General features: G+C 38.7%; 2 protein-coding genes across 3 annotated transcripts in view; one reads left to right on the top strand and one right to left on the bottom strand.

Moving 5' to 3' along the window:
* The window catches only part of SMAP1 (small ArfGAP 1), a 315,731-nt gene extending 304,424 nt beyond the window's left edge, over positions 1 to 11,307 (top strand). For both annotated transcript variants that reach the window (XM_075340237.1, XM_075340236.1), the window contains one exon: positions 10,517 to 11,307. In XM_075340237.1, the coding sequence (XP_075196352.1) occupies positions 10,517 to 10,654 (138 nt within the window). In that variant the 3' untranslated portion in view covers positions 10,655 to 11,307. The remainder of the gene's footprint in view (positions 1 to 10,516) is intronic.
* B3GAT2 (beta-1,3-glucuronyltransferase 2) overlaps positions 10,094 to 17,746 on the bottom strand; it is a 310,877-nt gene continuing 303,224 nt past the window's right edge. The window contains exons 3-4 of the mRNA XM_075340238.1: positions 12,786 to 12,934; positions 10,094 to 11,974 (exon numbers count right to left, since the gene is read on the bottom strand). Coding sequence (XP_075196353.1) covers positions 11,888 to 11,974; positions 12,786 to 12,934 — 236 coding nt within the window. The 3' untranslated portion in view covers positions 10,094 to 11,887. The remainder of the gene's footprint in view (positions 11,975 to 12,785; positions 12,935 to 17,746) is intronic.

The following is a 17,746-nucleotide window of genomic DNA, read 5'->3' as shown; positions in this document are numbered from 1 at the left end:
GTAGGTAAACCACCAATATCCCAGTCTATCCTCCTAGTTGGAGTTGTATTACATATGGTTATACTAGATCTGGCAAATTCTCCAAGCCCAGTGAATCCATTCTAGTTGGAGTTGAAAAAGAGGCACATTGAAATTAAATTAGTAAAGCCAGTATAACCAGTCACTATTTCTGGTTTGCACTCCTAATCCTGGTAAATTGAACTAAGTTTGTTGAGACTATTAAAGGTTCAGTCAGTCCTCCTTTGAAATCCTAGGAACAGCAAGTTTGCAGTAAGCCTATAAGGGGAAAAGTCAGTGGCTGCGTTAAGATATCTCCTTGTCTCCATGACTCCTTTAGTGAAGGATGAACATCTATGCTAACCAAGACAAAATACCTTGGCATTGATGTTACAGTTCTGATTACACAGGTCTCACATTGCAAAATTGTTTGAAAAGTAAATAAAAGGTGATATATATATATATATATATATATATATATATATATATATATATATATATATATATATATATATATATGATAAATAAATGTGGACAGGTGTGGATCCGCACACGTCATCTGATTTTTACAGCTGACATTTGTACCTCGAAGGTACAAGTGGAATCGCTATCCACCCGTACCTCTTAACCACTTAAATGGCACTGTCAAAATATGACCGTGCCATTTTAATGGCGATCGCGATAGAAGTTTACTCACCGCCTGATACCGAAAGTCACATGACGTGATCACATGGATTCGGTGGTTGTCATGGTAGCACAAAGTCATGTGATGACTCCTGTAGCACACATGACTCAGGTCCTTTAAATAGCAAGTACTGCAGGTTATAAGAGATGATCATTTCTCCCGGTCTGAGCGGTGCTGCTCTGATCGGGAGAAATGAATGAGCGATCAGACTGCTGATCCTTATAGTCCCCTAGGGGTACTAGTAAAATAAAAAAAAAATAAAATAAAAGTTCAAATCACCCCCATTCGCCCCATTGAAAATTAAAGGGTTAAAAAAATATACACATGTGGTATCGCCGAGTTCAGAAATGCCCGATCTATCAAAATATAAAATCAATCTGATCGGTAAACGATGTAGCCGCAAAAAAATTCCAAACGCCAAAATTAAATTTTTTTGGTCGCAGCAAATTTTGCGCAAAATGCAATAACAGCCATTCAAAGCATAGCATCGGCGCAAAAATGGTACCGTTAAAAAAAACATCAGCCTGAGTCGCAAAAAATAAGCAGTCCCTGAGCCATAGATCCCGAAAAATGAGAACTCTATGGGTCGCGAAAGACGCAAAACGTATGCCACTTTTTATTTTTTATACAAACTTTTAAAAAAATGTTTAACTCCTTTAGATAAAAGTACACCTATTCATGTTTGGTGTCTACGAACTCGCACCGACCTCAGGCATCACACACATCAGTTTTACCAGATAGTGAACGCAATGAATAAAATATCTCAAAAACTATAGTGCAGTCACACTTTGTTTTGCAATTTTTTTGCATTTAGAATTTTTTTGTAGTTTTTCAGTACACTATATGATAAATAAAACTGCAAAAATGAGCCCTCACACTACTAGATTGGCTGAAAAATAAAGTTACAGCTCTCGGAAGAAGGAAGGCGAAAGAAAAATGGAAAGCGCAAAATTGGCCGGTCGCGAAGGGGTTAATAGAAAAGAACCTGCTAGACCCTGTTACCTGTTTTTCATGTTACAGATGCACAGGATGAATTAATTCCATTCTTTTCTCAAAACAGTATTCTAGTGTATTGCAGTGATGTTCCTGGATTGCCGAAATTTTTTTTAACATGGAGTACAATGTGAGCGAGTGGAAACTAAAAAAAAAAGTCTGAAAGCTGTGCTACTGCACAATGGCAGCAAGTATGCTTCAATGCCTGTAGGGCATTCTGTGCACTTAAAGAAAAGCTATGAAAATGTAACTTTATTTTCACGAAACTTAACTACGAGCATCAAGGATGGTCAATGTGGTGATCTGAAAGTTCTCTCTTTGCTCCTGGTGCAGCAAGGACGATACACGAAGTATGCATGATTTTTGTGTGAATGGCACAACCAGCATAGGATTCATCACTGGAGCCACAAAAAATGACCAATGAGAACATCTTTGCAACCTGGACTCACGAACATAGTGCAGAAAGTTTAGTTGATCCCACTAAAGTTCCCCTGCCACCACTCCACATTAAACTTGGACTGATGAAGCAGTTTGTGAAATCTCTACCGAAAGGAGAGACTTTTAAGTACCTGTGTACCAAGTTTCAGGGACTGTCCAAAGCAAAAGTTAAGGAAGGCCTTTTTTTGGTCCAGATATTTATAAACTCATGAAGGATGACGTGTTCAAAACAAATGAAAGCTGTTGAGAAAAGGACAAAGGCCTTGTTCACACACTGCGTTTTTACCCGCATTTTTTTTGTGTTTTTGCTGCAGAAATTTCTTGAGAAAATGGTTGTAACCTTTCTGCAGACATTCCCCAGCAAAACTTATGGAAAAAAAATAGCTGTGCGCACACTGCGTTTTTTTCTCAAGAACATGCTTTCTGCAGAATTTCTTGAGAAAAAGAATGTGCATGTCACTTCTTTTCTGCAGGCACCTTGCCATAGATAATAGTAAAGAAACACCGGTACCAACCTTCGGAAACAACACATGCAGTTTTTGGTGCGTTATTGGTGCGTTTTTTTTTACCGCAAGTGCGCTAATCTTTTAGATTCAAGAAATTTCTTGAGAAAAATCCTTTTTCTAGTGTGAACAGAGCCTAGGATTCTTTTAAAGAAGTTGTTAAGAAATTTGTAGATAATAAAATAAAGAATGTAAGTCCTTCTTGGAGAACACACTAAACCGTTTCAAAGTCTTAGGTTGTCTGATGAATTTGAAGTTACATGTTTTATATACCCATTTTGAACTATTTTGCTGAAAACCTTTGTGCTCTTAGCAAACCGCACAGAGAACGATTTAATAAGAATATCAAGGAGATTGAATGACAATACCAAGGTATATGGAATGTGGCCATGATGGGGAACTATTGCTGGATACTTCACAGAGAGATCTGAAGGCTTCTGAGTGAAAAGGTATCAAGGGAAGCTTTGAAGATAAAAGTAAATAGCTGGGTCTTTCTGCATGATAATGATTCCAAGCACACTGCCAGGGCAACGAAGGACTAGCTTCGTAAGAAATATATGAAGGTCCTGGAGTGTCCTAGCCAGTCTACAGATCTCAACCACATAGAAAACCTCTGGAGGGAGTTGAAAGTCCCTGTTGCCCACTGACAGGTCCAAAACATCACTGCTCTAGAGGATATCTGCATGGAAGAATAGGCCAACAATACCACCAGTGTGTGCCAGCCTTGTGAATACTTATAGAAAACGTTTGACTTCTGTCATTGCCAACAAAAGATATATAACAAAATATTGAGATGAACTTTTCTTATTGACCAAATACTTCTTTTCCACCATAATTTGCAAATAATATCTTGCTAAATTAGACAAGGTGATTTTCTGGATTTGTTTTCTCATTTTGTCTCCCATAGTTGTGGTCTACCTATGCTGTCAATTATAGGCCTCTCTCATCTTTTTAAGTTGGTGCGGACTAAATACTTTTTTTTCTCCGGTTTATATAAGATTCTCAGCACAGGAACATTTTTTTACCCATCCAATTGTGGAACTTATTATCCAAAGATCTATTGATTAAAATTAACTTTGTTCTTGGGAAAACCCCTTTAAGGGCTAATCTTGTTGCTTTAATTTCTGACACTAGAAAGCACTTGGGATCTTGCCTGACTGAAGCAATCCAGTGACCTTGTGACTACGCAGCCATTATTATGAATGCTTTGCTAATTCCCTTTTGGATAAAGCGCATATTGACACAGGCGTTTATCTAAGTTACCATGTTTTTTTTTCTTATCATTTCACTAAAATTAATTTAGAGAAAGGGAAATATCTGCCCTTTGTGATCTAAATGAAACCGTTCTTGGCTCACATTAACGATGATAAACTACACTTAGAGGCTTCTATCACAAAGTCGGGAAATTGTATTGTCATTAACCTCTGCATTGTTAAAGAAAAAAGAAATCATCAGATTTCTTCTGAAAAGGAAGCATGCTTTAAAATGGCCCATTTGGAGTACTTATCAGGCTTGTGTTAAATTACTTAGTTGCAAAGATGACAGTGCTGTTTGATTAACCGTCCACATTGAATGTAATAATCATCTGGTAATAGTGTTTGGAGTCAGTTTAGGCCTCGCTATCCTTTACATTTCCACTATTGCATCAAGCTTTTCATAATAGTCATTTTCTCAGATAAAGCTGCTGTGTCTGCAGGTGAAATGACTGGAGATTAGGCTCTTACGACCACAAAATAATACACACAACTTGGGGTATTCTGAAGGTTGGATGTTATTCCCTATCCAATTTATGGGAGATGACTTCCCAACCACTGGGACCCCCATGTGAATGGAGCTGTGGTCAATCATGTGCAGTGCTGCTCCATTGATTTTTAATGGCAACGCCACAGATGCCCAATGGCTACCCTGGGCTGGTCTTCAGCACTCCCATTGGAACGATTGGAGCTGCGATATGTGAGATCAACGCCTGCTTGATTCAGAAAGGCCTCTCTATATATTGCATATTGGTTTTGTACACATCTTTTGATCTAAGTATTTACTAACTATAAATTTAAGTATTTTGGATGCTCATTCATTTTGAAATATTAATTTGACATTGTTTAATTTAACCTAGTATGCTTACCAGTCATTTTTCGGGGCTCATTCCGCTGAATAATGTTCTGTGTATGTCTCCTCTTCTAATTGATATTATGTTTTTGATGAATAAAGGTCTTATAGTTTTTGCCTACAATCCATTTTTTTTTCTTGGTTTGCTCATTCTGGTGGGCCTCTTTACTATTTTCTTTCCCCTTGTCGTCTCATCTTGGATTTGCCTTCATATAAAAGTTGATGCATCACTCTATGTGCAAATACTATAGAAAATTGCGGAAAATGGAGAAAAAGTGTAACATGACAAAAAAAATCTCCATTCTTGTAATTACCCTTGCTAAGTTGGATTCAGACAGACTACAATGGTGTTATTCATGAGGGGGGGGCTGCTTATTCTGATTATACATAGATAAGGCTTCTATAGGGTATTTGTGTTATACTGTTTTCTGTAGTTCACCTATTGGTCACGTCAGTACTATGACCGTATTTTTCAGATTATAAGACATACTTTTCCTCCCAAAAATTTGGAAGGAAAATGTGGAGCGCATCTTATAATCCGAATATTGCTTACCGAGGATGGTGGTGAGGGGTCGCAGGAGCCATATTGCGGACGCTGCACTGTGCTGTGCTGAGGCTGCGGGCGCTGTGCTGTGGTGAGGCAGCAGGCACTGTGCTAGGGTTGCAGGCGCCATCCTGAAAATGTTGTCGGCAGTGCGGGCTTCAAATAATGGTGCCCAAAGTCGGCGCCTGCGCAGATGGAGCTATCGGCTTAAGATCTCATCTGTGCACTCACCTCCTTCGGACCATTGATTTCCCAGCAGTGGATGTAAGGAAAATGGCACCCGGAGGTGGCGCGTGTACAGATGAGATTTTGAGCCGAGAGCTCCATCTGTGTGCGCACAGACTCTGGAAGCCCGCACTGCCGACAGTTTCTGGAAGTTGCCTGTCGCACTGTACCCGCAGCGAGCATCTGGAACACCCGTAGCATCGCCTTACTCCACCACCTCCCCTGCCTTATTGGAAATAAAATAGCATTTCACTTGTGAACCGGTCATAGTCAACAGCTAAGATATGTCACCTTATAAAGCTCTGCATGTATGGTATTTAAACTAATGAAACTGTATAATTAAGAAATGTGATACATTATCATTCTATCATTTCTGTTACATAAATTAAACTGCAGCACATATTGGTTAACAATACAGTATATTGTAGGATCCCTCTTTTGATTTTTATATGCTTGTTAAAAGTATAATTTTTTTTGTGTATTAAGACTGCCAATAGTGAGAGCACATTAAAGACTACTTTTTTTTCTCACTGAAAGTTGGGATAAATTGACCAAAATGTGCCAAAACTTGTAAAACAGCAAATATACAGCATTGTATCTGCTAACACTGAAACATTTGTTACCTTACTTCACCTCATGGCTGACAAAGATCACATTTTGTTTGCACCCAAAAAGCTCCCTAAACAAATTAAAAAATGAAGAATAAAATAGTGTGTGTGTGTATGTGTGTGTATATACAGATAGATAGATAGATGTGTGTGTGTATATATATGAAATATACACACACTACCTTGAATAGGTAATTCTGCCCTATAAGCTTTTCCCGATATTTTTCATGTTACACCCACAAACTTAAATGTAGTTTATTGGGATTTTATCTGATATACCAACACTACGTAGCAAGTATTTGTGAAGTGTAAAGGAAATGATACATGGTTTTCTAAATGGTTTAAAATATAGATTTTAAATTTTTGAGGCTCATTTGTATTCATCCCCCTCAGTACTTTGTAGGACCACCATTCGCTGCAATTACTGCTGCACGTCTTTTGGGATATGTTTCTACCAGCTTTGCCCATTTACAAGCTGCAATTTTAGCCCATTTATTGCAAAATACCTCTAGCTCAGTGAGATTGGATGAAGAGCGTCTGTGAACAGCAACTTTCAAGTTTTGGGAAAGATTTTCAATGGGATTTAGGGTTGACTGGCCTATTCACACACATGGATATGCTTTGATCCAAACCATGCCAAAGTAGCTCTGGCAGTATGTTATTTTGCTGGATGGCGAACCTATACCCATGTCTTTTTTCAGCCTCTTAATTAACAGTTTTTTCTTCAGGATTGCAAAGTATTTGTCTATTATTCTTCCCATCAACTGTGATCAACTTCCCTGTCTTTGCTGAAGAAAAATTATCCGCACAGCATGATGCTGCCACCACCATCTTTCATGGCGGGGATGGTGTTTTCAGAGTGACGTGCAGTGTAGTTTTCCGCCACACATAGTGTTTTGCAATTGGCCCAAACAGTTCATTCTTTCTGTCTCATCTGACCAGAGCATTTTCTTCCACATGCTAACTGTATCCCCTATATTGCTTTTTACACAAGACTTCTTATGCTTTGCTTTCAAAATTTACTTTTTACTTACCATTCTTCCATAAAGACCAGATTTGTGCAGTATATAACCAAGTTATTTTGTGGACAGATTCTAGCACCTGAGCTGTGGATCTCTACTGCTCCTCTAGAGTGACCATGGGCCTCTTTTTCGCTTCTCTAATTACTGCTTTTTTTGCGTGGGTTATCACTTTAGGTGGATGGCATGTCTTGGTAGGTTTGCCATTGTGCCTTACTCCTTCCATGTGTGGATGAAGCAATAAACCATATTGTATAAACTCAGTACTCCGTGATATGTTCAGAGCTTGGGCATTTTTTTTTTTTAACCAAACCTTACTTTTCTCTTCTTTACAAATGTATCCCCTACCTGTCTGGTGTGTTATTTGGTTTTCATGATGTTTAGACCCCAGTGATCTCAGCCAAACTTCTGTGGCCTTCAGAGAACTGCTGTAGTTATACTGAGCATAAATTACACACAGCTGAACTTAATTTACTAATTAGGCACCTTTTTGAGACAATTGGTCACTCAGGATTATATTTAGGGGTATCCGACTACAGGGGGCTGAATACAAATGCACGTCACAATTTTTAGATGTATATTTTTTAAATATTTAAAAAATATACATAATTTCCTTTACACTTCACAAATGCTTGCAACTTTGTTTTGGGATAGCACATAAAATTCTAATATACATTTTAAGTTTGTGGGTGTAATGGGGAAGGTTCACAGGGTATAAATCCTTTTTCAACTGTCTAGGTGTAGTACAGACCAAAAGTTTGGACACACCTTCTCATTCAAAGAGTTTTCTTTATTTTCTATTCAAATGATTTTTATTAGGTTTTGTAGTTAACAAATCTTGAAATCATGCGTTACAAAATTATTTTCATGGCTCTGAAAATTGTAGTTTCACATTGAAGGCATCAAAACTATGAATTAACACATGTGGAATGAAATACTTAACAAAAAAGTGTGAAACTGAAAATATGACTTATATTCTAGGTTCTTCAAAGTAGCCACCTTTTGCTTTGATTACTGCTTTGCACACTCTTGGCATTGTCTTGATGAGCTTCAAGAGGTAGTTACCGGAAATGGTCTTCCAAAAGTCTTGAAGGAGTTCCCAGAGATGCTTAGTACTTGTTGGCCTTTTTGCCTTCCCTCTGCGGTCCAGCTCACCCCAAACCATCTCGATTGGGTTCAGGTCTGGTGACTGTGGAGGCCAGTTCATCTGGTGTAGCACCCCATCACTCTCCTTCTTAGTCAAATAGCCCTTACACAGCCTGGAGGTGTGTTTGGTGTCATTGTTTTGTTGAAAAATAAATGATGGTTCAACTAAACGCAAACCAGATAGAATAATAGCATGCCGCTGCAAGATGCTGTGGTTGCCATGCTGGTTCAGTATGCCTTCAGTTTTGAATAAATCCCCAACAGTGTCACCAGCAAAGCACCCCCACACCATCACACCTCCTGCTCCATGCTTCATGGTGGGAACCAGGCATGTAGAGTTCATCTGTTCACCTTTTCTGTGTCACACAAAGACACGGTGGTTGGATCCAAAGATCTCAAATTTGGACTTCTCAGACCAAAGCACAGATTTCCACTAGTCCATTCCTCGTGTGCTTTAGCCCAAACAAGTCTCTTCTACTTGTTGCCTGTCCTTAGAAGTGGTTCCCTAGCAGCTATTTTACCATGAAGGCCTGCTGCACAAAGTCTTCTCTTAACAGTTGTTCTAGAGATGTGTTTGCTGCTAGAGCTCTGTGTGGCATTGACCTGGTCTCTAATCTGAGCTGCTGTTAACCTGCGATTTCTGAGGCTGGTGACTCGGATAAACTTATGCTCTGCAGCACAGGTAACTCTTGGTCTTCCTTTCCTGGGGCGGTCCTCTTGTGAGCTAGTTTCTTTGTAGTGTTTGATGGTTTTTGCCACTGCACTTGGGGACACTTTCAAAGTTTTCCCATTTTTTTTGGACTGACTTTTATTTCTTAAAGTAATGATGGCCACTCGTTTTTCTTTGCTTAGCTGCTTTTTTCTTGCCATAATACAAATTCTGACAGTCTATTCAATAGGACTATCAGCTGTGTATCCACCAGACTTCTGCACAACACAACTGATGGTCCCAATCCCATTTATAAGGCAAGAAATCCCACTTCTTAAACCTGACAGGGCACACCTGTGAAGTGAAAACCATTTCCGGTGACTACCTCTTGAAGCTCATCAAGAGAATGTCAAGAGTGTGCAAAGCAGTAATCAAAGCAAAAGGTGGCTACTTTGAAGAACCTAGAATATAAGACATATTTTCAGTTGTTTCACACTTTTTTGTTAAGTATTTCATTCCACATGTGTTAATTCATAGTTTTGATGCCTTCAATGTGAATCTACAGTTTTCAGAGTCATGAAAATAAAGAAAACTCTTTGAATGAGAAGGTGTCCAAACTTTTGGTTTGTACTGTATATGTAAAGCATCACATTGACCTATTTTCTGTAGTAAATCTTTTCCCCCCCTCTTCACTTCCACCTCTCCCCCCCCCCCCCCCAAAGAAAAAAAAAAGGAAAAGAAAAACATTCCATCCTTTCTCCTTTTTACAAAGTAGTATTAAACTAGTATAAAATGAGGCATTTATTTATGTAACAACCTATAAAGTAAGTGTCCATAAATCACTCAATATGATGACTGGACCAAGTTACATTATTATTTTGTCCTGTAAGCACAATTGCACATTAGCCGTAGTGTGCACCTCGGCAAAACGGCACATTTTTGCCATATATTGCAATGATTTTGCAGTGTGATTGGCTGTTCCGTTTTTTCGTTCTTTCATAGAGAAACCTTTTTATTATTTCACATGTAAAACCCACCTGCCAAAACTGTTACACATAACCACGGTATTTTCTCTGTAGCAAAATCACTTCCGTCCGGTCAGCCTGCCAGTTGTAAAGTTGGAGTAAATCATAGGCAATTGTTTAGAACATATGAAGCCAAAAGTATTGCCATAACAAGGTTGTGCTTACAATAATTTATTTTAGCAAATGAGATGACAAACATATTCCGGACTATTTGGAATTCTATGAAACCATTATTCATCTATTTTTTATTTTTTTTTTTTTAGCTTATTTTACTGGTTTACTGTCAGATTTTTTTATTTTTGTTTACATTTTCTTTTTCTGGCTGGTTACAAAATTTCCATCCACGATGCTGAGTGGTTGATAGAAACAGTCAAGGTTGTCAATGGTTGTGAATTATCAGTTCCTTCAAAATGTTTCTTTCTTGCTGGGTATTGATTGACAGACACTGTGAGAATATTGGGCATAGCGCACATATTATGGGGGACTGTCCAGAAATATCATTACCATGCATTACACATCCTTATAGCTTTTGGTTGTGCTTATTTTAACATCCGGTGTGTTGTTCTTGTGCTTCACAGATGAATCAGCAGATGAGTGGGATGAGCCTGAATGGTGCAAGCAATATGATGGCCTTTGGTCAGCCTGCAAACACTGTTGGAGCAGGATGGTCTGGAAACGCGTCTGGTCAGACTCTAAGCACACAACTCTGGAAATGAGAGAAGCCAGCAGACATACAATAAAGAGGATCCTTTCGACATTCCTTGCTTTAATGCACATCATATCCCTTGTTTTAAACATGTATATATTATCCCTTCCCTTTCAGATGTCTATATGAAGACCGTATCTGCTCACCTTATCAGTTTCTGTAGATTGGACTGTCTAGTAGCAGAGTAGAAAGTACATTCACATATCGACAGTTCTCCATGACCCGTGATTTTTAATGAATGTTTCGGAGCTAATATGTTATGGTTTTAAAGGAAGTACAAGGGTTGTTATTTAAGGGTTATGGGTATTGTTAGTAATTTCCAAATTTTCTAAGTGTCACCTTGAGCCACCTCCTTACTTATCCTGTGGTCCTTACAGAGAAACTGTAATCCTACTGAAGTATATATAATCATGCAAATTGATTGTAAATGTATCATTGAGAGCCATTTGTGTATCTCTTTTGGATGTGCATCTATCAATAGTTGTGATGTAGGTAATGGTGTCTTGAACAGAGGACACCATAACGGAGAGAAACATAAGCCTGGATGGGACGGTGCACAATGTTATAAGGCAATGTAATATACACAACTGGGTTTTCACAGAAGATACAGTATGGTGTCATGTTGCATGCATTCTTCCCACCTTATGAACCTCGTTCACATTTTTAAGAAGTGAACACTTTCTTCAGAGCAAGTACATCCAGGTTTATGTGAATTGTGTTTACATTTTAAGGTGCCTAGTATTGAAGAAATGTTTTCTCCCATGTATTAATCTATAAACCTACAGATTGTTTGTATTTCATGTAGCCTTCTGGGCACAAATTTATTAATACTGACAAGGAAATGGCTAAACTGTGTGCTGTACTTCTGCAAGTGTATTGTTCTTTATGATGTGTTATGGAAGCTTTATTTTCATTTCGTAGGGCCAAAAGGAACACTCTTCTAGGTTAATCTATTAAGTTGCCACATGGCATTACTGAAAATCTTGTTGAAATTAAACTGTGGTATGGAACATGCAGACCATGTATGAAGAAAAAAAAACAAAAAAAACATACAACTGGTAAAATGTCCAAAATATTCCGAGATGGTTCAGTGTATCCCTGTAACTTGAAGCTTTAGTTAAAGGCCAATAAAAGATCAGGGGAGGTTGAAGAATGGCAGCTTCTTAATCATCTCTTGAAGTCCACCGGTATGGATCCATGGGCAATTCATTTCTCCGTGACTCCACGCAATGGCATTTGATGATCATACCTCAATTTTAATTGTATCCTGCGGATGCTTGGGTTCATTAGCTAGATTGACCTTTTCTGTTCGAGTGTGCCACACAAGAACCTGTAACAAAATTGTACAAATCTGTCAGCCTTTTGTGATATGCTGCTTTTGCAAGGAAACAAACTTTCCCTTTTAGATAGTAACTATGTGGCACTGTATACTTTTACTACTCTGCTTTCTACCTTGAAGCATTGTGTGATGGGTTCTGTAGCCTAGGGATCATTACAGATCACACTTAGAACAACTTTCTGAGGACTTGTCAGTGCTCTTTATAAATATCTATTCTCAGTTCCTGTTACAAAGTGCAATGGTTGACACGCCATGTCTGGAATACTTCAGTTATGTCACTCCACATTTTCAGCAACACTTCTAAAAAAATACTCAAAGCCATGTTTAATATAAAAAAAAAAAAACCTGACAAGGTTTTGATTTTACTTTAGTGCTCGATTTATCCTCTTGTCTATTTCTATTTAAATAGACTGACCTGTTATTTCTTGTTACTTCCAATTTATAAAGCTTTTAATTTTGTTTGTTTTTTTTCTGCCATTTGTTATATTTATGTTAAGAGTGGAAGTTAAACATATATATATATATATTTTATCAGGTCAGTCTGGGGTACAGACACACTATGTCAATATCAATGCTTCTCTGGAAGCCTGTGAAGTTGTAACTGGTGTATATATAGCAATGGAATAGTAGCACAGTTCCTTTATTGAGATATGACTTGATTTAGTTCTGAAAATGTATTGTCCCTCTGTCAATTTTAGAGGTATGGATTGGATGTTCTATTACATAAACAATGATGAACAAGGTATCTGCAAAAAAAAAAAAAAACTAATAAAAAAATTCAACTATGGCAATTTGGTTTTACCTTTGTGCAGTTGTTTGCTTTCGGCTCCAGTTCTTTTACTGTGGTTATCTGTTTTAAAAAATCCGACTCTTGCATTCCTGGCTGAGAGCCTCGGCGTTTGAACACGGCTTTAGGGCTTGAAAGGATCACTTGAAGACTCACAGCAAATCCTGGAAGAGAACACAGATTGGAACATCCCATTATTGTTTGATAAAAATAAAGACTTTCTATAAAATAGTAAGAGGTCAGCAGAGACGAATGCGGGAGAGGCCTTTCACTGTTCTAATACTAATATTACATTTTACAACTTGGTTAAACCTACAAGAGGTTATTTCTCCTCCTATACAGACATCGTTATGACGTCTGAGATGCGTTGTGAGATGGTATTCGTGGTTTGAAAATTCCAGCAACTCGACTATGAAATTATAAAAACTTTTATTACATATTTTTAAAATAGTAAAAAAAAAAAAGCATGTTTTAAAAAAAAAAAACATGGTTCACCAATGCAGGGAATACGCTTACGCGTTTCGGACTGGAGTCCTTACTCATGCTATGAAACGCGTAAGCGTATTACCTGCATTGGTGAACCATATGTTTTTATTTTTGAACTATTTTAAAGATATGGAATAAAAGTTGTTTTTATAATTTCCTGGTCGAGTTGCTGGAATTTTCAAACCAAGAATACTATCTCCTTTATGATTATCCGGAATCAAGTTGCCTGCACCGCCCTGGATTGATGGGACTCATCCACACTTCATATATGCTGTGGTTCGGTGAGCTGACAGAAATTTTTTTTCTTTTTCTTATAACATACCATTTGCGCTATTGCCTGCCGTGTGTTCACATGTTGTAGCGTTTACATTTTTTTTTTTTTGCTTTATGCCTTAGGACTGTTTCCTGCACTCTCAACATTGTATTTGTAGACACCAGTTTAAGATAAGAGGCCTTGAATTCATTAAGAGGTGCACACTACAATCAATGACTGGAGAATAATTTCTGATTTAAGATATGCCACCCATTTTGACCGTGCTCTGCCTACTTTGGCTGAGCTGGCTGGGACAGGCATGAACATTTTTGTAAAAATATATTGCAACATTTCAGTGTGTTTTAACAGAAATCACCACTTTGATTAGTTCAATAATGTGTTTTTTGCCATTGCTGTTATGATTTTTACGAAATGCATTATCTTCTGTACAATTAATTTGACCCTTTTTAGTTGTGATGGGCCTGGATGGAAAAAAAAAACCTATGAAATATTAACCCCTTCACGACCTTGGACGGATCTATCCGTCCAGGATCGTGTCCCGTTAAGCCCCGCCCCCTGCCGCGGGCAGGCGGCGTGGATCGGCACACATCAGCTGTTTTCAACAGCTGACATGTGTGCCTGCTAGCCGCGGGTGGAATCGCTTCCACCCGCGGCCATTAACCCCTTAAATCTTGCTGCCAAAGTCTGGCAGCAAGATTTAAATGCGCGCGGCCATGTTTGTTACTTACCGCCGCCCCCACCGGAAGTCACGTGTGTTATCACGTGACTATCGGTGGTTGCCATCGTAGCACAGGGTCATGTGATGACGCCTGCTGCTATGATCTTTCACTTTCATTTTCCCTCGGCCGAGAGCAGAGGGAAAACCAAAGTGAGTGAATCTGCTGATTACAGCGGTATTGCTGTGATCAGCAGATAGCGATCAGCGATCGGATTGCTGATTGCTATAGCCCCCTAGGGGGACTAGTAAAATGTAAAAAAAAAAGTTTTAAAAAATAAAAAAATAAAAAAAAAACCTGAAAGTTCAAATCACCCCCCTTTCCCCCCATTGAAAATTAAAGGGTTAAAAAATAAATAAATATACACATATTTGGTATCGCCGCGTTCAGAAATGCCCGATCTATCAAAATATAAAATCAATTATTCTGATTGGTAAACGGCGTAGTGGCAAAAAAATTCCAAACGCCAAAATTACGTTTTTTGGTCGCCGCAAGTTTTGCGCAAAATGCAATAACAGGCGATCAAAACATAGCATCTGCGCAAAAATGGTACCATTATAAACGTTAGCTCGAGACGCAAAAAATAAGCCATCACTGAGCCATAGATCCCAAAAAATAAGAACTCTACGTGTTTCGGAAAATGGCGCAAAACGTGCGCCACTTTTATTGGACAAACTTGTGAATTTTTTTAACCCCTTAGATACAAGTAAACCTATACATGTTTGGTGTCTACAAACTCGCACCGACCTGAGGCATCACACCCAGACATCAGTTTTACCATATAGTGAACACCGTGAATAAAATATCCCAAAAACTATTGTACGATCCCACTTTTTTTGCAATTTTTCCGCACTTGGAATTTTTTTGCCGTTTTCCAGTACACTATATGGTAAAACTTATGATTTCATTTAAAAGTACAACTTGTCCCGCAAACAACAAGCCCTCATGTGGCAAGATTGACGGAATAATAAAAAAGTTACGGCTCTTGGAAGAAAAGGAGCAAAAAACAAAAACGCAAAAACGGAAAGTGCCCGGGGGCTGAAGGGGTTAAAGGGGTTAGACACAGCTTTCCTTTCCCCAAAAAAATCAGTGGAAAATGTGACCAACCTAGGTAACCAGTACCCACCAATTGTAAAGCGGTTTTTGTTTTATATTTTAATTTGCAGAGGCATAGACAGGGCTAATACCTTCTTAAGCTGCCATTTTACTTGGAAGGCTACTAACAAGGGCAGGAAGAGAACCTCGAATATTTACATAGTGTTTCCCCGAAAATAAGACCTAGCAGAAGTTTTCAGGGAGGCTTAAATATAAGACATCCCCTGAAAATAAGACCTAGTCGCGGTTCAGTAATGAAGTGTCCATGCAGCGGTAAAAAAGTTAAAGAATCTTGCAGTACATGTCATTCTAGACAGCGGACATCCCCTAAAGAAAGAAGAAAGAAAAGAGAAGACCCCCGATTATACTCACCAGACGCCGACCGGGAGCAGGTCAGAGCATCGAGGTCCTGCAGTGTAACATACACATCAGATCACACACACACACACACACACTCTACAGATCGCATACACACACTCGCCACATCCAGCGATATGGCTTGCTTCTCGGCACGCGTAAGGACCTGCAACGCTGTGCAGTGAGCTTCTAGGACCTGCAGGATGATTACATGACCAGAACCACGTGGTATCTCCGGATGTTGAGTGTGTGCACGTGCGATTGTATAGGTATGTGCGATATCGTGAGTGTATGCGATCGGATGTGTGAGTGTGTGCTGTCTGATGTGTGAGTTGTGTGTTCTGATGTGTGAGTGTCTGCAAGAGGCAGAGGAGGACTGCGTGCAGCACAGCTGCCTGGAGCGCCCATCAGAGATCACAGGGAGGAATGATATGAAATCTGATTGTGTGTGTGTCTATATGAGTGTATGCTATCTGATGTATGAGTGTGTTCTGATGTATGTGTGTCAGTCAGATGCAGGGAAGGACAGTGTGCTGCACAGAGATCACCGGAAGGAATAATATGGTGTGTGTCTGTCTGTCTATCTATATGAGTGTGCTATCTGATTGTGTGTGTGTGTGTCTATATGATTGTATGCTATCTGATGTGTGTATGATCTGAAGTATGTGTGTCGGCCAGACACGGGAGGTGTGCAGCATACCTGCTGGGAGATCACAGGGAGATCTGGGATCCACACAAACGGCTGGTAAGTATGATGATCCTGGGAAGGGGGGGGGTGTCTGCTTTTTGTGTGGGGTGAGCTTACACCCAATCGTGTATCCTCGAGAATAAGAAACCCCTGAAAATAAGACCTAGTGGTTTTTTTCGGGGCAAAAAAAAAAAATCTAAGACAATGTTTTATTTTCAGGGAAACAGTGTATTAAGAAGTGCCGCAAAAACAAATCTTAAATTTTTAGTAAAGTGACCTGCCTTTTTAATTAACATGATCTTTCAGCACATTATTGTGACCAACATTTATCATAGCCCCATCCACCAGAAACTATGGGGCAGTTTTTCCACCACTCATGCCATTTTTTGCATAGTTTAGCAACAGGAAAAGCTTTATGCATCTCAAGAAACTTACTATAAATGAATAAATAATTATAAAGTGGTGTAAGTTATAATGCACATCTGCACAGCTTGAGTTTCTGGCACACACAGCAAGTGATGTGCGTACGTTACTAAGAGGTCTATCTTATGCCAGCATGCTTTTTATTAAAATAGGCATAAAGTTTGCCATTTTTAAATTTTCTGCAGTTTGTAGTGTACTTTTTGGCTAGGATTTACAATTGTACATTTTACAGTAATTTTAAGCTAATTTTTCTACAATAAATAGATGCTAACTGTGTGAAATATAGAATTTAATATTGTCTTTAGATTTTTTTTTTTTAGTTACTGTTTTAAAATGTAAATTAAAGGAAACCACTAAACACTATTAGAAATCCCAATTGAGGGCTTTTATACTTTGACTTGCTGAAATTCCATTTAAAATCTTTCAGCATCTTTAGCCACTTTCCAATTTTGGTCTTTTTTTTTTTTTTTTTCCTTTGAAGGCAGTTGTCAAGAAGGCATCGAATTTTGCAGGAGTGCATTGCCGTCCATTAACTTCATGGTTGTCTTCCTACACTGTCAGAGAAAATATACCTTTTTACGTAGGTGAACAGATCCCAATAATAAATAAGAGTTGATTGGATCTATAGATACAGTATGTCCAGTTCCGTCGACCACAACAGTGTTGTGGCCTTTGCAAGAGATCAGGAGTACCGCCTCTTATCTGGCAGCAGCTGTAGCTCTTCTTTTGATTAGCTGGCTTTCTAATGAAGAGTCGTACATGTTTTCAGACGATACAGTATTACTACTTCTATGCATCGTCCACTGACCAAGTTAATGGGATGTTGAAGCCATAACCATCTAATGTCCTATCATTGACATCATATCTCTTTTCTCTCCCTTCTCAGCGTTTTACTATTAATGCACACACTGTAGTTTTCCTCTCATTGCCACATAGT

This window comes from Anomaloglossus baeobatrachus, chromosome 3 (assembly GCF_048569485.1).
Source record: "Anomaloglossus baeobatrachus isolate aAnoBae1 chromosome 3, aAnoBae1.hap1, whole genome shotgun sequence".
Classification (NCBI taxonomy): Eukaryota; Metazoa; Chordata; class Amphibia; order Anura; family Aromobatidae; genus Anomaloglossus; species Anomaloglossus baeobatrachus.
The sequence above is the reverse complement of the archived record's forward strand: the minus strand, read 5'-3'. Positions and strand labels throughout refer to the sequence as shown.